The sequence below is a fragment of the Loxodonta africana genome, chromosome 5, assembly GCF_030014295.1.
Source record: "Loxodonta africana isolate mLoxAfr1 chromosome 5, mLoxAfr1.hap2, whole genome shotgun sequence".
In the NCBI taxonomy this organism is placed as follows: domain Eukaryota; kingdom Metazoa; phylum Chordata; class Mammalia; order Proboscidea; family Elephantidae; genus Loxodonta; species Loxodonta africana.
The window spans coordinates 64304100-64325318 of record NC_087346.1 but is presented as its reverse complement, the minus strand read 5'-3'; the positions used below and the strand labels follow the sequence as shown (position 1 = coordinate 64325318).

General features: G+C 41.0%; 1 protein-coding gene across 5 annotated transcripts in view; it reads left to right on the top strand.

Annotated features, from left to right (window-relative positions):
• Positions 1 to 8923: 8923 nt before the first annotated feature.
• HERC6 (HECT and RLD domain containing E3 ubiquitin protein ligase family member 6) overlaps positions 8924 to 21219 on the top strand; it is a 71230-nt gene continuing 58934 nt past the window's right edge. For 2 of the 5 annotated variants that reach the window (XM_023553258.2, XM_023553257.2), the window contains exons 1-8: positions 8924 to 9285; positions 10876 to 11035; positions 12058 to 12134; positions 15971 to 16198; positions 16736 to 16830; positions 18003 to 18130; positions 19340 to 19476; positions 19973 to 20040. In XM_023553258.2, the coding sequence (XP_023409026.1) occupies positions 9093 to 9285; positions 10876 to 11035; positions 12058 to 12134; positions 15971 to 16198; positions 16736 to 16830; positions 18003 to 18130; positions 19340 to 19476; positions 19973 to 20040 (1086 nt within the window). In that variant the 5' untranslated portion in view covers positions 8924 to 9092. The remainder of the gene's footprint in view (positions 9286 to 10875; positions 11036 to 12057; positions 12135 to 15970; positions 16199 to 16735; positions 16831 to 18002; positions 18131 to 19339; positions 19477 to 19972; positions 20041 to 21219) is intronic. The other 3 variants (XM_023553261.2, XM_023553259.2, XM_023553260.2) reach the window with 2 other exon arrangements.

Genomic DNA, 21219 nt, shown 5'->3' with positions numbered 1-21219 from the left:
CCATTTCTGTGGCATAGTGTGCATGCTACTCAGCAAGCGCTCCAGAATACCCTGTTCCTAGATCATCGTTGTAAGTTTCACAACAAGGCGTGGCATTGTTGTTGTGTGTAATGGTTTGAGACATGAGGATGTCTTACTGCCACGTTATCCAAGCATGACCAGGGATGCTCCGGCTGACCTGGCCAGTGAGGAGAGGAAATCAGCCTTCCTCCTTCACCACTCCATGCTCAGCCTCCCTGTTCTCAGTGGCCCTGAATGAGGGGCATGATTTAAAAGTGGTGGAAACATCAGCCAAATACTATAACCAGTATGAGTCGCTCAGAAACGAAGACAAGATTATTTATCGGTTGCCAAAAAAAAAAAAAAAAAAAATTCTATCGTCAATTCCAACTTATGGTGTCCTCGTGCTTCCGAGTAGAATTTCATTCCATGAGGTTTTCAGTGGCTGTGGTCCTTCTGAAGTAGATCGCCATGACTTTCTTCCAAGGTACCCAACACTTAATCATTAAAGAAACTTCTATTGGTTACAGTAGACAAAGAAAAAAGGAACAGCACCAAGTGTCTTTCCCTGAAATCTCCCATCCTGAGTGTCCTTAGCAGGGTGCTCTCAAGCTGTGGGCATTTGCCTTCAGAGAATGTGGCTGGAGACTAAGGAGCAGGGGGCAATGGCTCCTGTAGGATGACATTTGGGGGCACCGGTTCCTCCACCCTCTGCGCTAGTCCTGGCAGTGATTCGGTATCCCCTTGAGCCCCTCTGCCATTTCTGTGCACGTGGACTCCTGGGAACTTTCACTCTCAACACCCAGTACCTGCTTCACTGCATTGAGGAACTTCCCTCGGCTGCCAGAACATGTTCTGCTGGCCTGTAGGGACAGCTGAAGTGCCCGTGATTACATCCTCCAGGGGTAGCCCTTAGCCAGTGGATGCAGAGAAAAAATACTTCAGCTCCCTGATTCTGACTTGTGTGTCAGGGCAGAACTGTGCTATATAGGATTTTCAACAGCTGATTTTTCAGAAGTAAATCTCCAGACTTTTCTTTCCAGGTGCAGCCAATACCTGGTCAATACAACTCTGAGGATTCACCTAGGCCTGCTCTGTGTGATGATGTAGTCGCTAGCAGGACCGGGCAATGTTTGGTTCTGTTATAGGTAAGGTCGCTATGAGTCAGAGCCAACTCGATGGCACCTAACACCAACAGCCACACACACATGGTTACTGAGCACATGAAATGTGACTAGTCCTTACTGAGATGAGCTGTAAGGGTAAATTACACAGCAGATTTTAAGAATTCCTATGAACAAAAGGATATAAAAAAGACAAAAAGCCAGACCGGTTGCTGTCGAGTCGATTCCAACTTACCACTACCCTGTAATGCTGCAAGACAGAGTAGAACTGCCCCACGGGGTTTCCAAGGAGCAGCTGGTGGGTTTGAACTGTTGTGCTTTTAGTTAGCAGCCAAACATTTAACCACTGAGCCACCAGGGCTCCAAGAATGTAAAGTAGCTCGTTAATAATCTTATACTGATTATATGTTAAAATGATAATGCTTTCTTACATATTTGGTTAAATAAAGCATATTATTAAAATATATTAGGTAAGATTCAGTTTTCTGTAAAATTTAATTTTGTTGTCTATTTGTTAAATCTAACAGCTGCTTCTCTGTCCTTCCCTGTTGAAATTATGTACCACATTTAATTGTTATTGACTTGAGACCCTTTTGTCATGAAATTTGCTCTCCTGGCCACAAACCTCTTCTTTTCTCCTAATTCTCTGACTGTTATTAGTATCATGAGCATCCTCTCCTTCTACATTTTGCTCAATAAATGTAAGGATGACCTAAGGTTCTGTCTTTGAGTCCTTTTACATCTTACACTAATCTCCCTTGGGAATCTCATCCTCATCTGTCCCAGGGCTTCGAAGATCCCTAACTATACAGCAGAAACATTGAACTCTGGCCCATATGTCCAATGGTTTGTTGTATGTATCTACAGGGGTGTTCTGCCAAGCCGGTATCTTTAATATGTGGGAAGGGGGACTATCTGGAATATGAATTATTTACATAATAAACAAAGATTTAAACTAGAAGAAATGGAGATCGTTTAAATCACAAGTTTAAGATCCTTGCCCACCCAGAAGCCTAGAGGCTTGAGAACAAGTTTAGATTAAGTTGTAGAAAATCCAGGTTTTATTGCATAGTCTAACTGAATTATCAACCCTGTCCCAGAGCCAGCTACATAATTTATAGGACCCAGTATAAAATGAAAATATGGAGCTCCTTGTTCAAAATCAGGAAAGTATTACCATTAAAGGCACTAAATTTAAAGCTTTTTTTCTTTTCTTCTGTGGAAACCCTGGTAGTGCAGTGGTTAATTTCTACGGCTGCTAGCCAAAAGCTGGGTGCTCCTTGGAAACTCTGTGGGGCAGTTCTACTCTGTGCTATAGGGTCGCTAGGAGTCAGAATACACTTGACAGCAATCAGTTTGTTTTTTTTCCTTCTATGGTCTCTTTCAACTTGTCATGGTGCTTTTTATTCATTATTTAATGTTTTTTATTTTACTTCATTTGGGGGATTTTCTAAGTAAAAAAAAAAAATATTTAAGTTGTTAGCATGAATTTTACCATTCATCTCCATATTGTGCAATACCAGTTCTATATGCAATATAAGAGCATTTAACTCATATGCAGGATCACCAAAATTACATAATTGATATTTTGTAGCTCTTCGTATCCATGAGCCTCTTGGGGCAGTTCTACTCTGTCCTATAAGGTCGCTATGAGTCTGAATTGACTCAACGGTTTTTGGTTTTTCTTTCATATCTGTATGTATTTTGTTCTTACCAGAAGAGTAGAAACATGGCACAAAACTAACTCAACAATTTCTGCATCTACAATTTAGTGGCATTTATTACATTTTTGTAAAAGAAAGTTGTGCAACCTTTCTTTGTATCCTTTTCTAAATCATTCCACCATCATCAACTGGTTTTATTTCACTTTTTTGGGGGGGGGGGGTAAATTTTATTGTGGTAAAAATATCTATAACATAAAATTTGCTTTTTAACCGTTTTTAAGTGTACAACGCAGTGACATTAATTACATTTACAATGTTGTACAACCATCACGTCTATTTCCAAAACTTTCACCACCCCAAACGGAAACTTAATACTCATTAAGCAATAACTCTTCATTCTCTCCTTCCCCCAGTTTATTAGTAACCACAATTTCACATGGGCTTTGTGGTGAAAAACAGGTGAAATTGTGCACTACAGATTAATAAGTAAGCACAAGGAAGCCCGCGCATACCTTGTTTATTGGGAAGTCCGTCCTAGTGGACACTATATACAAAGGGGCAGCAAGGAAGGGCAGACATACCTCCTCTGCTCGCACACATGCTCTATTGTCCCATCAGACTTCACTTACAGTACACAAGTTCAAAGAAAAATTACGAAAAATTCCAAGATAGAGCAGAGTATGGAGCCCTTGTGAGATCCCGGTTCTGTGCAACTGCACAAGTGGCACGCCCCTGAAGGCAATTCCGATTTTCACACACGTTTGAACTAAGCATCTCAAATTACTTGCTGGCAGGTTGTAGAAAGGCTGCTTGTTGCCACCTAATAGCTATTTTCCCCTTCTTCCTTGGTAACAGAACCTTGATTTCATTTGGTATCACAATGTACTTAGCTAAAAACTGCATTTCCCAGCTTCTTCTGCCATTTGTATAGCTATATGAATAAGTTTTGGTTAATCAAATATAAGCAGAAGTGTTGTATGAGATTTCTGGGATAGTGGCTTCATTCGTTCTTCCAACTCTATAGAACAGAGTTGTGATAGCTTGAACTCCGGCAGCCATCTTGGAACATGAGGTGACCTTAGAACATAGGGATGGAAGTTAAGTTCTCAAATGAAACAGAGAGAAGGTTCCTGAGTTCCTGAAAAATCATGGAGTTGCCACACCAGCCCTTGGCTGCTTACTTCTGCATATTTTATGTGAGAGAGAAATAAACTTGTATATCTTTAAACCATCATTATTTGGGGGTTTTATTATATACAGCCAAAGCTAGACCTACCCAATTTACAAAGAAGGCTCTACTAGTTCACATAGGTTAATGAATTAAGTTAAATAGTGTTTTAAGTACAAATCTCAGGCGGTCCTCCATTTGCTGTTGGACAACATGTTTAGAAGCTTCAGCAGCAACAATTTCTAGGATTCAGAGGCCCTTTTTCTCTTTATTTTCAGTTCAGGACTAAGTTCTGGAGCTTTGAAATGGCTGGTAGGCTTTATATAAACGAGGTTTTATTATAATAACAACATGTGAATATAGCATTTTATATTTTTTTCTAGGTAAGTAACAAAACACTGCAATGGGCATGTGGAATAAAATCATAAAAATCAATATTGATAACCACAAGACTACCTATACAGAAAAGGCAGCACCATTAGTTTACCTACCAACCTGACAAAAATAGCTCTAGTTCTAAGATTGAAAAAAAACAAGTTGGCTCATACTGCCATCTAGAGCTAAAATTCAAAACTACCGTTTCCTGTCTACAAAACCCAGCCGCAGTTCCTTAAGTGAACTCCGACTCCCGGCCACCCCATGTGTGTCAGAGTAGAACTGTGCTCCATATAGTTTGCAATGGCTGATTTTTCTGAAGCAGATCACCAGGCCTTTCTTCCAGGCATCTGTGAATATACTTGAACCCCCAACCTTTCAGTTAGCAGTTGAGTTCTTTAACCATTTGCACCATCTAAGGACTCATTCTTGTCTGTTACGTTGTTGTTAGATGCTGTCGAATCCATTCCGACTCAGAGCAACCCTATGTACAACAGAACGAAACACTGCCTGGGCCTGCGCCAACCTCACAATTGTTATGCTTGAGCCCACTGTATCAATCCATCTCTTTGAGGGTCTTCCTCTTTTTTGCTGACCCTCTGTTCTACCAAACATGATGTCCTTGCCTAGGGACTGGTATCTCCTGATAACATGTCCAAAGTATATAAGATGGAGTCTCACCATCCTCCCTTCTGATGAGCGTTCTGGCTGTACTTCTTGTCTATACACACCACACACACCGTTGCTGTCGAGTCAATTCCAACTCATACCGACCCTACAGAACAGGGTAGAACTGCCCCATTGGGTTTCCAAGGAGTGCCTGGTGGATTCGAACTGTCAACCTTTTGGTTAGCAGCTGTAGCTTATAACTATCACCCCACAAGGATTTTCTCTTGTCTATAAGGAGAGTCAAAATGGGATTTTAGTAGGCTGTCCCCGGTCTTCTCCAACAATGACTTGTACTGGGCAACCTTGTCCATTTGTGAAGAAATATTTGATGACATTTGCCAAGGAGCCACTGGAGGTGATTGGAGTGGCAGTGGGAATGTAATCATAAACTATGCCAATATGTGCAATGTATCCCATTTTCCATTTGTCCTGTCTCAGGGCTGGGAGCAGTAGCACAGGCTTTGAACTTAGAACATTGGGGGTTAGAGTAAAAGAGAGAGTAAGTAGGAGGAGGAGGGCAGAGGAGAAGTGATGAAAACTTGCAAAGCCTCTACATCTTCTCAACTGTTCTCCTTCTAGCTGATCCTCAATGATTTACCTCAGACCTATTTTCTTCCCTCCTTACTGGTTTATTCTGTTTTTCCGCAGCCCTATCCACTCCATGACGACTTTTTGTAAGCTCATCCTCTCTCCCATCCCCTTCTTAACATCTTTCTCACCTCATTTTGAGTTAGTGCTGTTTGGTGGAAAGGTGAAGAAGGGAGATGTGGATTTGAATCTTATCTTTCCATTTTTGGAGGGGGAAGGGCAAGTCACTTAAATTTTCTGACTCTCAGGTGGTTCATCTTTATGGGGGTATATGTGGACCTTACAGCGCTGTTGCAAAGCTTAAGTGGGGAAATATATTGTGAAGGAAACTCGGCATGTGGCAGGTAGTTAGGAATTTTTATTACTTTATTTTCTTTCCCTTCTCTCCTTCACAAATCACTGTTAGGGGAAAATTAGTACAAAACAAACACCCCAAAAACTGTAGTATGAAATATTAAGTATAAATAATCTTCAGAATTTGATTTTAAATATATGATGACAATTCAGGTTGATTTCCTGTTTTTCATTTGAGTGTTCTCCGAGAAAGGGAAGCTCCTTAGGCTTGGCGGTGTATTGGGAAGAAAAAGCACTTATTCATTTGCAACCTGGGTAAAGTCACTCTTACTTCTCTGAGCCTAAGCTTTTTGTCTGTGAAACAAAGACAGTATCCTCTCTCATGCCTGCTTGCCCTGTAGTTATGAGGACTCATGAGGTAAAATAGCTACAGGGATTTTGTGAAGTCTAAAGTATGTATTAATGTGGGTCATCATTATAATCTTTTGTTTGTTCTCTGTTATACTCACAGTGGATATCCAGGACAGATTTTTTAAAAATTTATTAACCACAAATTTTAACTAATTAATTCACTGAATAGTCACTGAGTGCCTACTGAGTGCCAGGCACTGTATTTAGCACATATTATGTAACACGAAAAATACAGTGCCTGGCATTCAATAGGAACTCAATGCTATTTAGTGAATTAATTTACCATGTATTATGTAACAGAAAAAAAAGAGCCCTGGTGGCACTCAGCTGGAAGAACAGGGGAGGAGGGGAGCCGAATCTCTTAAACAGGGAGGCCTGGTGGCACAGTGGTTAAGTCCTCACCTGCTGACTGCAAGGTTGGTGGTTGAAACCCACTAGCTGCCCCACAGGAGGAAAGGCCTGGCGATCTACGCCCATAGAGATTCCAGGACAGGAAACCCTGCGGGGTAGGGCGGACCTGACAACACAGCGGTCCTACGGCTGCTCCACAAGAGGAAAGGCCTGGCGATCTGCGCCCATAGAGATTCCAGGACAGGAAACCCTGCGGGGTAGGGCGGACCTGACAACACAGGGGTCCTGTCCAAGGCAGACCATGAGGACGGCTGCAGAACTGGGAAGCATTTTACTCAACTGTGCATGGCATCGCCAGGATTCGGGCGAACTTGAGGGCAGTTAGCAACACCAATTTAAAATGTAGTGATAAAGAGAGAGGAGCTAATATGATAAATAATAAATCAATAGCACTGGCGATTGCTAACCTTGTCAAAGTTGCCAATAACCTTCCTCCATTTTGAAAAACCTAGAATCAATAACCTGTTGTCACCAGTTACTGTTGAGTTGATTCTGACTCATGGTGACCCCGTATACGTCAGAGTAGGACTGTTCCATAGGGTTTTCAATAGCAGCTTTTTCAGAAGTAGATCACCAACCCTTTTTCCAAAACACTTCTGGGTGGAGTTGAACCTCCAACTGTTTGCACCATGAGGAGACTCCATTCTCAATCTTTACTTGCATGACTCCTCAACAGCAGTAGACAGAGTCGATCGTTCCCTTGTTCTTCACTTGCTCTGTGCACTCCCCCTCCTCCTGGTTGTCCTCCTACCTCCCAGCAGCCCCTCTCTTCCACTGCTGAATGCCGTACTCCCCCAGGATCAGTCTTCTCACCTCTCCTTTTCTCATGGCACACCCATCCCCTGGTCATCTCATTCAGCCATCAGGCTTTAAACATCATCTCTGTGCTGATGACAGCCAGACTTCTCAAGTCCAGACTGATTTATCTATCGCCTACTTGCTGCACGTGCTTCTCAAATTTATCACAAAACTGGGTCCGGAACCTCAGCCCCAAACCTGTGCCCCCCTCAGGGTTCCCCATCCCAGTAAGGGCTACCATCCTTCGTGCGGTTGCTTAGGCCAACCTGAAATCCTTTCTTCTTTCCATCAGCAAATCTGTGGACTCTCACTTTCAAATACACCTTGAATCTGATAATTTCTCACCTTCTTCCCTCCAGGATAGCACCTCAGTTCAAGCATCATTCCACTCACCTAGGCTCCTACAGCAGCTTCCCCTAACCAACTTTCCTGCTTCCATTTTTGCTTTATTATTTTCCACCCTGCAGCCAGAGTGGTTGTTTTCAAATAAAAGTCAGATCACATCACTTCTCTGTTCCAAACCTTCCAATTACGTCCCTTTACCCTCTGCCCTTAGACATGAATGTGACTCTTTTCCTCATTCCCACCTTCCCTCAGTTCTCTGCTCAAATGTCTCTTCATCAGAGAGGCCTTCCCTGATGGAAGGGAACTATCGAAAGGATAGTTCCTTCGCAACTCTAGCCCTTTACTGCTTTCTTTTTCTTCACTTTGCTGCTTGGCATTATTAAAAAAAAAAAAAAAAAAACCCAAAAAAAACAGTTGCAGTAGAGTAGCGCAAGCCTATTGGTTAGTAGCCAGTGCTTAACCCCTTAACCCCTTTGCTGCCACTTAGGGACTCCTACTTGACATAAAACTAGTATTTGTCTTTTTATGTTCTCCCTCTTTTTTTTTCCTCCCTCAGGAGAATACGGATTTTCTTTTTTTTTTTTTCCCTGTACTGTATATCAAGTGCCAAACAACAGTGTCTGGAAGTAGGTAGGCATTCAGATGCTTTTATGACCACTCTAGGCATTATTCTAAAATAAATTATATATACATATATACACACACACTATTGGAAACCACGGTGGTGTAGTGATTAAGAGCTACGGCTACTAAGCAAAAAGTCAGCAGTTCAAATCCACCAGGCGCTCCTTGGAAACTCTGTGAGGCAGTTTTACTCTTTCTTACAGGGTGGCTATGAGTTGGAATCCACTCGTCGGCAGCAGGTTTTTTTTTTTTTTTTTGGTATATATACTATTAAGTTTTCCTAACATTGGATTTGCTGTATTACTGCCCACATTTCATAGATGTGGTAGCGGAGGCACAGAAACTTTAAGTAACTTGCCCAGCTGGCAAGTAGGTAAAAATAGCGAATGTAAATTTCTCCCTCCTTGCATATTTTTTTTTTTTTTTTTGCTCTTCAGCACTTAGATCGGGCTGGGCATCTGGAAGGTGCAGAGCGCTCCCGGGAACCAATTGGAAGGCAGGTTGAGACCTGATGCTGGCTGTGCACCCCACCTCCAGATTTCCGGAACATCACAGAAGTCTGTGGGAGCCTGTCCCGGGTGCAGTGGACCGCATCTTCCCAGGGCCCGGGCGCGGAGCGGGATGTACTTCTGCTGGGACGCGGGCTCCAGGGGTCGGCAGAGCCGGGAGGCGGCTGGGGGCGCCGAGCTGCGGCAGGCGGCCTCCGGGGAGCGCCACTCGCTGCTGCTGCTGAGCGATGGCACCGTCCACGCCTGCGGGGACAACAGCTGCGGCCAGCTGGGCCGGAGGGGCGTACCCCACAGGAAGCGGCCAGGTGAGCGCCAGGGTCCAGGTGCAGCGAGCGGGAGAGGGGAGCGTGGGGCCGGGGCGTCGGCGGGAAGGGGCAGGTGGGGATGTTGGGAAACTACCATCTGCACGGACAGTTGTGTGACCTCTAGGGGATGCCAACGCACAGCTACTCCATGGGAAAGAGAAGAACTGCCCCACAGGGTTTTCCAGGCTGTAATCTTTACCGGAGCAGATCGCCAGGTCTTTTCTCCCAGGGAGCGGCTGGTGGGTTCCAACAGCTGACCCTTCGGTTAGCAGCGCAGCGCTTAACCTTTGGCCCACCAGGCCTCCTTCGCTGAGCCAGAGGAGACGGGAAAACGGTGCTCGACTCTGCCCAAGTACAACTTAAGTTTCGTTTTCCAGACCCGCCTCCAGTTTGTTTCAGTTTCAAATGCATCTTTAAAGCGAAACTGAGAACCGAAACTGCTGCACGGCGCTCTTTTGGGCAGAGGTATAGTCCGTCCCGCTTGCCTCTCAGACCTCTCTCCTGGCTTGTGCGGAACTATCTGGGGAAGTTAGCCTGACTTTCCTAACGTGGTTTGTGGGCTGGACACTTGTAACTTCCTCAGAAATACCCAGTGGCATCAATTTCTTAAAAATTAAAAAAAATATAGCATTGTTACCATTACTGATTGTTGTAGAAAGTTGGAGAAAGAAATCACTTATAATTCCAACACCTATAAAGACAACTAATACTTTGACGCATTTCCTTTGTGTATTTTCTCCATGTATATGTTTAATCTTTATAAAAATCATGATCGGTTTTGTAGATAGTGTTAATACAACTGTGTGGATTGTTCCTTCACTACATATAATATGAACATAAAAACCAGAAAACCTAAACCCACTGCTGTCAAGTGGGTCTCATAGTGACCCCATAGGGCTCCAAAGGTGGAGCCATGGTTAAGCGCTGGCTGCTAGCCAAACGGTCGGGAGATCGAACCCACCCACTGGCTCTGTGGGAGAAAGACCTGGCAATCTGCTCCCATAAAGATTACAGCCTAGGAAACCCTATGGGGCAGTTCTACTCTGTCATGTACAGTCACTATGACTCGAATCCACTGGGCAGCACACAGCAACATCACAAAGAAATAGTCTGGTCAAATGTTATTGTGTTCAGAGGGTCCCTCCCTCCCCAATGCCCACCTGTTTAAATAGAAGGTATATTCCCATAAAGACTGTACTCCTACATTGAGCTTATTTCCTTCAGTCCTTTGGCATGGAGTTTATTTAAAAGCTCATTCATTGGAGGAGACGAGGAATCTGATGACCCTTCCTTCTGAAGGATAAAACAAAAACCAAAACTGTTGCTGTTGAATCTGTTGCAACTCAGGGTAACCCTGTGTGGTACAGAGTAGAACTGTTCCATGGGGCTTTCTTGACTGTAATCTTAATAGAAAGCAGATTGCCAGGCCTTTCTTCCAAGGTACCTCTGGGTGGGTTTGAACTGCCAATCTTTAGTTAGTAGTCCAGTGCAAGTTATTGTGTTACCTAGGGATTTTGAAGGATCGCACTGCCTTAAACTTATTAAATTAATAATCTTGGGCGGGCGGTTGTTTTGTTTTTCTTCTCAAAGGACTTATTCAGGCATTAGAAACCCTGAACGTCGATCTCCTGAGCTGTGGAAAGGAGCATTCCCTGGCAGTTTGTCATAAAGGAAGGGTCTTTGCTTGGGGAGCTGGTTCTGAAGGGCAGCTGGGGATTGGAGAATTTAAAGAACTAAATTTTACACCTATGTAAGTACTTCAATTCATTCAATATTTTTGAGTACCATGTGCCAGACACCATGCAAGATGCTAGGGTACAAAGATGTCTGTGGCAAACACAGTCCCTGACCAAAATGATTATAGCCCAGTGAGAGAAGGATGCAAGAAAAAGCCGTTAGCACTAATTATTACTTAATTAGAGTCCAGTGAAGGAAAAGAGTGGGGTGAAATGAGAGCACGTGACCCTTGGTCCTAATCTTACCTACTGGAATATGACCTTTTGGCCTGTCATAAACCACTGGGTTCTACTAGTTCAATTAATAAAATAAAAAAAAAAATCATGTATCTTCACAAACAGGGAAGGGGATATGACACTGAATTGTGTGTTCATGAATTACGTGCTTGGGGAATTTTTAAAACTACATTTTTTAATACTAGGAAGTTGCTTCTTGTTACCGCCTCTGGTCATTAAATCCTAAGAGAGATCTTTGTGGCTTGGGGGACTAAGCATTGAGCTTGGAATGAAAAGACCAGGGTTTGAGCCTACTTCCACACCTTGGTAGCTATCTGACCTCTCTGAGTTCTCTTAGGTTGAATCATATGAAACTGCTAATACTTGTCTACTTTTGATCCCAAAAATGGCAATTTTGTAGCATTCAACCTAATGGTTTCTTTATCTCACAGTGCTTAAATTAGGTCATATGGGTGACAGTATTCTATGAATTCTATGCTATATGTGTATGAAGAAAATTCTTTTTCTTTTAGGTTGTTAAGTATAGAATAAAAAGGAATGCATCGTATAAGGCATTAAAGCACCATTTTTGCATTATATACTGTTTTGGATTCGGTCCTGTACCTTGTTTTAGATTCAGTCCTGTCGACGTCCTCAAAACAGTTTGAGGGCTTTGGAATAAAAGTACTACAGAAATTCAAGAAAATAAAATGGTTTCCCTAGACCAGATGTATTACCTGTGATAGTCTTCCATATCTTAGTCCACTTGGTGACCCACCCTAAAGAAGGATTAATAGAGTTTGTCTCATTTTTATTATAGGAAAGTAAAAGCTCTGGCTGGTATAAAAATCATACAAGTTTCCTGTGGACATTATCACTCCCTGGCATTATCTCAAGGTAAAAAGTGACGATTTTGGAGTCTCCAGAGTGCCAATAAGAAGTCACTTTTTTTTTCAAAACTAAAGTACATAGTTTATTCAGATTCCCTTAGTTTTTTGTTGTTGTTGCTTGTTTGTGCGTTTTAGTGAAAGTATACACAGTACAAGATATACCATTTCAACAATTTCTACATGTACAATTCAGTGACATTGATGACATTCAAGTTGTGCCACCATTCTTGCTATCCTTTTCCAGATTATTCTACCACAGTTATCTGAAACTCACTGCCCCGTTAAGCTTTCCATCTAACCTTTTGAGTTGCTGTTGTCAATTTGGTCTCACAAAGATAATTCTTTAAAAGAGCACAACGCTCTAAGCAAATGTACTTTACAAATTAAAATAAACTAGTTTTTGGTTCAAAGAAGACTTTAGGGGATAGTTTTGGTATAAGATTTAAAGATTATCTCAGGGCAATAGTTTCAGGGGTTCATCCAGCCTCAATGGCTCCAGAAAGTCTGGAGTCCATTGAGAATTTAAAATTCTGTTCTGCAAGGACATGACTTTTTGAATACAAATGATAACTGGGGTTTGGAGTTCATTTTAATGCATTTAGAAGTTTTTAACTCCAGATTTTATTAAAAGTGTTGTTCTTTGTATTTTTTTCAATTTTGTTTGTTCTTATTATACTCTACATCGTTTTTAATTCATATCTCATTGCCATAAAGATCCCTCTCTATTCACATGACCTGACTGGTAGGCTCCCTGGGAATTTAGGAGCAGTTTTATTTCCAGCCCTTTGCCCTTTATGCTGAATGGTTTGCTCACACTGGCGAACCCAGACAGACTAAGGGCTGTTTGTCTCTTTGACTTAAATCAAAGAAAGAAAAGTCAAGATGTCAAAGTCATGACTCTACATTTTTTTCTACTAACCTCCACCTTCCTGTGCCCATCTTCAATCCAGGCTTCCAAATGGAGAGACACATAACACTTCTGTGTCCCTCAGGTGATGTCTTGTGCCTCAGTGCCTAGCTGAGTTATGAACAGCCAGCATTTTTTCATTGCTTTCTATGTGCCAGCTACTGAGTTAAATGCTTTATGTCTGTTATCCCTTGCAGTTGCCTCACAGACACAGTGGTCAGATATTATTCACATCCTCATTTCAGAAATGAGGAAATTTAGTCTTTGAGACTTTAAATAATTTGCCCAAGGTTACACTCTAAGAAACAGAGGTGGGAATTGAATGTAAACTTGTTTACATCCCAGCCCTAAGGTGTTAACCGTGCCCCATGCAGACTCTGAGACCAGAGTACCTCTCTTATGGCTGTGGTGTGATTCCTTCTACCTACCATTTCTTGCTGTTTCATCTTGGACAAGTCACTTAACCTTCTGGAGTCTCCATTTTCTCATCTGTAGGGATATTGATGCCTAACTTGCAGGTTGTTTAGAAGATTTAATGAGAGAGGGTATGTAATATTCTTTTGCACAGTCCTTAGCATAAAGTAAGGGTACAGTAAATACTGGTCTTTTCCCCTTTCCCACTTTCCTTTTTTTTAACTATCAAAAATTTTTTCTTGGGTATTGATTTGTTTTTATATTGTTCTGGACCACAAAGGGCTGTGTAGAGTCTAGGCATCTAGTACATTTGCCATAGTGAACTGTGAGTTCTTACAGCCCTCCGTGGAGTTTGACATTTTGCAGTGTGCCTTCGTAAATTCTTTCCGTCAGTAGAAATAACTTTAGAAGGGTTAATGATAAACATTGATATACCCAGTATACCCAGTGCGGTTGAGTCGATTCCTACTCATAGTGACTCTATAGGACAGAGTGGAGTTTCCAAGGAGCACCTGGCAGATTCGAACTGGCGACCCTTTGGTTAGCAGCCGTAGCACTTAACCACTATGCCACCAGGGTTTCCAACATTAATATAAGAACTTATAAAATCTAAGAAGTGTTGACTCTCTCTCAGTATAAATATTAAAAAAGCATGATTTTTAATCTGGTGTAAATTATCCATCCCTAGTCAAATTTTTAGTCAAATTTGGAAAACCTGGTGGCGTAGTGGTTAAGTGCTATGGTTGCTAACCAAATTGTCGGCAGTTGAAATCCACCAGGCGCACCTTGGAAACACTATGGGGGCAGTTCTACTCTGTCCTGTAGGATTGCTATGAGTCGAAATCGACTGGACGGTGACGGGTTTTGGGTTTAGTCAAATTCGACATAAAATCTTATTTTTTTTCCCCACTCATTCATTCCACAAATATTTATTGAGTGCCTACAACGTGCCAGGCAAAGAGTATATAGAAGTGAACAAGCCTAAGACCCTGCTTTCATGGAGCTCATTTTCTGGGGTGTAGCCGGGGAAGTGAGCCGATAACCACCTAGACAAATAGTTACATAGTATAACAGATAGAGATAAGATCTATAAAGAAAAGTAAGGCAGGATAAGGGGACATAGAGTAAGTGGCTGGGTGGAGGGAAGGGGTCTTTACATTTTATAAAGGAAGTTAGGAAAGATCTCTCATAAGGTGACACATGAGCAGAGACCTATAGGAAGGCAGGGAGGGAGCCCCAGTGCTAACTGGGGGAAGAGTGATCCAAACAAGGGGAATGGCAGATGCAAAGGCTATGAGGTAGGGGCATGTTCACATGAGCAAGAGGAAGAGGAGGTCCAAGAGGTGGTGGGGGGGAGTACTGGTAATATGAGGCTTATTAGCCATGGTAAGAATCAGCCCTCTATCTGATGAGATAGCAAGCTCCTGAAGGATTCGTTCTGATCACTCCGGGAAACATCCCAAGTATCCATCAACAGATGAATGGCTAAATAAATTATGATATATTCATACAATGGAATATTATTCAGCCATAAAAAGAAATGAAATTCTTATACATGCTACAATGTGGGTGAACCCTGAAAACGTTCTGAATGAAATAAGTCTGACACAAAAGGACAAATAATGTATGAGCCTACTTATATGAAATATCTAGAATAGGCAAATTCATGGAGACAGAAGTAGATTAGAGATTATCAAGGATGGGGGTAGGGAGGAATGGGGAGTTATTTCGCCTGATGGGTACAGAGTTTCTGTTTGGGGTGATGAAAATCTTTTGGCAATGGATAGCGATGAAGGTTGTACAGCATTATGAGTGTAATTAATGTCACCAAATTGTACACCTAAAAATAGTTAAAGGAAAGCTTTATGTTTATTTATTTTACCACAATAAAAATTTAAAAAGATAACTCTAGCTACCCTTTGGACTGATAGGGACAGAGGTGGACTCGGGGAGACCAGAGAGGGGATATTGTAATTTTCAAGGAGAAAAATATGGTGGCTTGGATTAGGTGGCAACCATGGAGAAGTGATAAGTGGTTGGATTCTCAGCAGATTTTGTTTTGTTTTTGCGTTTTTATTGCAGTGAAATACATGTAACAAAACATTTCAACCATTTTTTACCTGTAAAATTCAGTGACATTAATTACATTCACTATGTTGTGCAACAAAGATTCTTGATAGATTTTGAAGGTGGAAGCTTTAGGATTTGCAGGGTTGAGGAATGTGAAAGAAAGAGGAGTCAGGGATGACTCTGAGAATTTTTGGACTGAGCAACTGAAAGAACACAGTTGCCATTAGCTGGGAGGGAGAAGAGTGGGCATTGTGGAAAGGGCTTTGAAGTTGAGCTTGATCACCCCCCTTGCCTTCAATCAGAATACTTTAATCCTATTTTCCCTTTTATCTTTGATGTATTCTTTAAAAATTTGTAGTATTAGAGTGGTAGTTTCTACCTGAATTTAGTATTCAAATGTGTGTACAATTCTGAATTTCTCTCTCTCTCTTTCTCATTTTTTTTTTCCATAGATGGCCAAGTATTTTCATGGGGAAACAACAGTCATGGTCAGCTGGGCCTGGGGAAGGAGTTCCTCTCCCAAGAGAGCCCGCAAAGGGTGAAGTCCCTGGAGGGGATCCCGCTGGCCCAGGTGGCTGCAGGAGGGGCTCACAGCTTTGCCCTATCTCTCTCAGGCACTTCATTTGGCTGGGGAAGCAACAACGCAGGGCAGCTGGCCCTCAGTGGCAATAACGTCCCAGGTAACAAGATATTCTTGTTCTTCCAGTAAATAATTATTTCTTTCCAGTTGGAAATTCTCACAACTGGACAAATAAGCAACATCATGAAAAATGGAGAGGATACTGAACTTATCAAGGATTTCATTTTACTTGGATCCACAATCAATGACCATGGAAGCAGCAGCCACGAAATCAAATGATGTATTGCAATTGGGATAATTATCATTACGTATTTGCAAATACCTACTATGTGGCAGAAATGAGTATGACTCAATAGCAATAGTATTGGAGATGGGGGTCTTGAAGCTTAGCTTCAAGGCCAGTAACCTCAAGCACTCCCAAAGGTTAATAGCTTCCAGAAATAAATTCTAAATGACCAGATTTTTTTCTTTTCTAAAGCAGCGTTTCCCCTCTGATAATACTTCTGATTGTTCACATTTTAAAATTATTTTAAACACAATTGAGTTATAATTAAATATAAATATAAGGCATTTTATTAACAATAATGAAATCTGAGTTTGTTTCTCATGCTTTAGAAATTCTGCTTTCTTTCAACAGTGCAAAGTTACAAGCCTCGTTCCATTGGAGCACTGAAGGAACTAGGTGTGGTTTATATCAGCTGTGGTTCTGAGCACACTGCAGTGCTTACCCAGGTAATCCAAGATGTGTTGCTTTTTTTTTTTTTTTTTATAATCCCAGAGAAATATTACCACAAGGTTTATGTACTATTTATTGTTGAAGTCAAGATGTGGCTCAATATGTGGACATACAAATTCAATGAACAAATATCTAAAAAGGAAAGTTTAACCAAATATAAGCCATGTGATTTTCAAGATTCTTTACAAAAGCTAATTTCAGCTTTAGGGAATATTTTGATACATATTAAATTGGATTAATATAGGATCTAATCCTTTTAGCAATTATTCATTGATAATATAGCTTTGGAAACCCTGGTGGCATACTGGTTAAGTGCTACAGCTGCTAACCAAAGGGTCAGCAGTTCGAATCCACCAGACGCTCCTTGGAAACTCTATGGGGCAGTTCTACTCTGTCCTATAGGGTCGCTATGAGTCTGAATCGACGGCACTGGGTTTGGTTTTTTTTTTTTTTTTTTTTAAATATAGCTTTACAGATGAAAATTTTTATAGAAGCAAGGTAATTTTCACAGTTTTCAATAACTCATATTACAGACTAGCACATACTTTGTTCCATTTCTTGCTTGGCACAATCCTGAGCCAGCCTCCTGAATTTTTTCCTCCCTTGTATCAGCCATGCGATGTGTTCCAGCGGGATGGATTCTCTCCATAGTCGTAAAGAATAGATTTGAAAACTATTCGTGTGGTTAAAATGTTTATTTTAAAACTATATACCCCCCAAATTTTTATTCTTGGAAATGTATCGGTTAAATTAGGAAGCCCTCAATTGTTGGGATTATGTTTTTCTTAGGTGGCAGGAAAAAGCTAGATTTGTATTTAATCACCAAATCATCTTTTCAAAAGAGAATATATTCAGGAAAATGCTCAGATAAATAAAGCAATCCTATACTTAAATTTTGGCATTACTCTTGAACCAGTTATGTCTTTTCATTCATTCAATAAGCATTTATTACGTGCCAAGTTCTTAAGGGAATACCAATGATTTTTCATGTTTACTATGTTAACTCTGCATTCAGTATTAGCCGTAATAAATAAAGGACTCTTCCTGTTTATAGAGAGCTTATATTTCACATAATGCTATCATGTTAACTCTCTCTGATATTTAATCTTTAAGCTTTTAATTATGTTTTTTAGGCCAAAGTTAATCTGATTCCTCCTTTTTTAAACAGGATGGTAAAGTGTTCACATTTGGAGACAATAGCTCTGGACAGCTGGGACATGGTCCTACTGCTGAAAAGAGAGGCCCACAACTCGTGGAAGGAATTGATGGCCTAGTTTCACAGATAGATTGTGGAAGGTAACAGGGTTTATCACTTTACCATGGATAACCAGTAACCCTTTGCTGTCAAGTTGATTCTGACTCGTGGCGGCTCCATTTGTTTAGAGTAAAACTGTGCTCCATAGGGTTTTCAATTATTGTGATCTTTCAGAAGTGGATTGCCAGGCCTTTCTTCTGAGGTACCTCTGGGTGGATTTGAACCACCACCATTTCACTTAATAGCTGAATGTTTAAGTGTTTGCACCACCCAGGGACTCCTTTAGCATGGATAGAAAGGGTTATATTTTATTACTTAGAAATGACTCATATGGAATGTTATTAAACCCTAAAATACATAGCTGCTATTTTTATAGGTCCTTTTCTGAATATTTGTTTCTTTCAAATATAGTTTAGTTTTTCAGTTTTTTCTTCTTTACCCAAAACATTTAATTATTTAACAAGAATTAATTGCTAATCTACTGTATATACACCTTATTAGCCGCTGGGGTATGGGGAGATGGATTGATAACAGAAACAGTGGTGTTTGCCTGCTTGAGTTGATAGGACAAGATTAAACAGAACAATTTCATGTGTGTTGTTGTCACGTGCTGTAAATTTATGTTCACTTTATGTATAAGATAATGAAATGTGCCCAGACAATATCTTGTTGTTATCCGTAAGGTTTCATTGGCTAATTTTGGGGAGTAGATTGCCAGTCCTTTCTTCCTAGTCTGTCTTAGTCTGGAAGCTTTGCTGAAACCTGTGCACCATGGGTGACCCTGCTGGTATCTGAAATACCAGTGGTATACCATCCAGTATCATAGCAACAAGGAAGCGACCATAGTATGACAAACTGACAGGCAAATGGTAGACTGCCCATCTGTCATGTTTGTAGATGCTGTCTATTTGCATATATATTCAAACAACCTAATTATGAGGACTCTGAATAATATCTACCCAATTCATTTAAAAGAAAAAAAAATTGTATTTAAAACACAAGTGATAGAAACCAGATAGAGGCCTTTGTCCCCCATCAATAATATTCTGCCTTTAAAGTTAGTAGTAAGTTAATATTTATCTGTATTTGCATATCCACATTATTTAGTACCCCTCCTAGTCTAGCGTTGTGAAAGGAGATCTGGGTACTTTGTCTAAGATAAATTCATTATTTTGTGCTAGGAAACATTATTTTTCCCAAAAAACCACCAATGCGTCGGTCTTCACTGTAACTTTCTCTCTCTCCTGTAGTTATCACACCCTTGTGTATGTCTACACCACTCGTCAGGTGATATCTTTTGGTCGTGGACCAAGTGACACAACCAGCTCAACTCGTTCAGATGCCCTGACCAAGAACTCTGATGTTAGCTGCCTGATTTCGGCTGATGGTATAAGTGGTTCCATTGATTTATGATTTTGTGTTAATTGTTGCTACTGGTGGAGAAATATTATCCAGCTTTCTTCAGAGGACCCCACAGAAGTGTGGTTCTTCTAGCACTTTCATTTTAAATTTGTACTTTGTCTATTTTTTCTTATGCATGATTCCTGTAGTATCTGGTAATCATATTTAAAGATTAAGGTAATGCAAAAGAAGATGCTAAACCAGTCTTTTAAGCATCAGAACACTTATATATATATGTAGTCAAACCTCTCTAAAGCTTGTTAACCTGGCTTCATTATGCAAATGCATGAAAATTAAATTTTAAACTAAGTGATTTATATGATATGCTGTCTTATCAAAATTACTATTTTATGTTGTTTGTAACCAACATCCATTCATGGGTGTATACATTTCTAGTAAATAAGTAAATTTGACTTGGTAATGCAGCAGATATATTTTTTACTTCTAAAAACTCTAAGCATGGATTTATAACTTTCATTTAGACCTTGTGAATGTTCAAGTCAAACACATTTTTGCTGGAACCTATGCCAACTTTGTGACAACTTATCAGGTATTCTTGTTTCTTTAAGATTTTTTTTTTCCTCTAGATATCAAGGTGATACTTGAAACATTTTATCATTTGTATGTATTCAGATTCCTTACCATACTAGATTCCTAGGGCTTCCATAAAACACTACCACAGAGTGGCTTAAAACAATAAAAGTTTGTTTTCTCACAGCTCTAGAGGCTAGAAGTCCAAAGTCAAGGGGTCAGCAGGACTACTCTCCCTCTGAAGGCTCTAGGGAAGAGTATTCCCTTGTGGCTTTCTAGCTTCTGGTGGCTGCTGGCAATCCTAGGAAGTCTTGGTTTGTAGCTGCTTCATCCCAGTCTCTGTCTCTGTCTTCACGTGGCGTTCTCTCTGTGTGGCTGTCTCTGTGCCTCTTCTCTTCTTAGGAGGTTATCAGTCATACTGGGTTCAGGCTCATCCCAGTTGGGTATCACCTCATCTTGATTACATCTGCAAAGACCCCATTTCCAAATAAAGACACGTTTTGAGTTTCTGGATGGGCCTGAATTTTGGAGGGACACTATTCAAGCCACAATACTTCCTAAAATAATAAGACTCTCTGTTAGAATGTTTTTAAAAAATATTACATAATTCCCCCTTCTTTGTTTGCCTGGCTTCCTAACAGATTAGATTCCCAAACCCGAATTCATTGCTTTGACGCTAATTTTTTGTTAACAAATAACGCCAATGAGGATAATAATAGTAACAAGATTAATTGCAGTCACCAGGTGTCAGGTACCAGTCAAAGTGCTGCCAGTGGATCAACACGTTTAAACCTCACATCACCTCTAGTTGGTATTGTTTCCCTCATTTTACAGATGAAAAAACTGAGGCTTAGAGAGCTGAACTTTCCCAAATTGCATTGCTAGAAGTGGCAGAGCTGGATTCGAACTCAAGCAGTAAGGCCCCAAAGCTTGCAGCTTTGCCCACCGTGCTATACTGCCTTCTGCATTGCCAACATCACCACACCACCGGTTGCCGTTGAGTTGATTCCCACTCAGGGCTACCAGGGTTGGATTACCCAGTAAGCAAGGTAGCGGCTTTGCTCGTGCTTGCTTACTAACCTGTGGTGCACAGTTTCACATGGATTTATTTGCAGTTGTGCACTGCAGATTAGTAGGTAAGCACAAGTAAACCCATGCTTACCTTGCTTACTGGGTAATCCATCCCTGTCAGGGACTG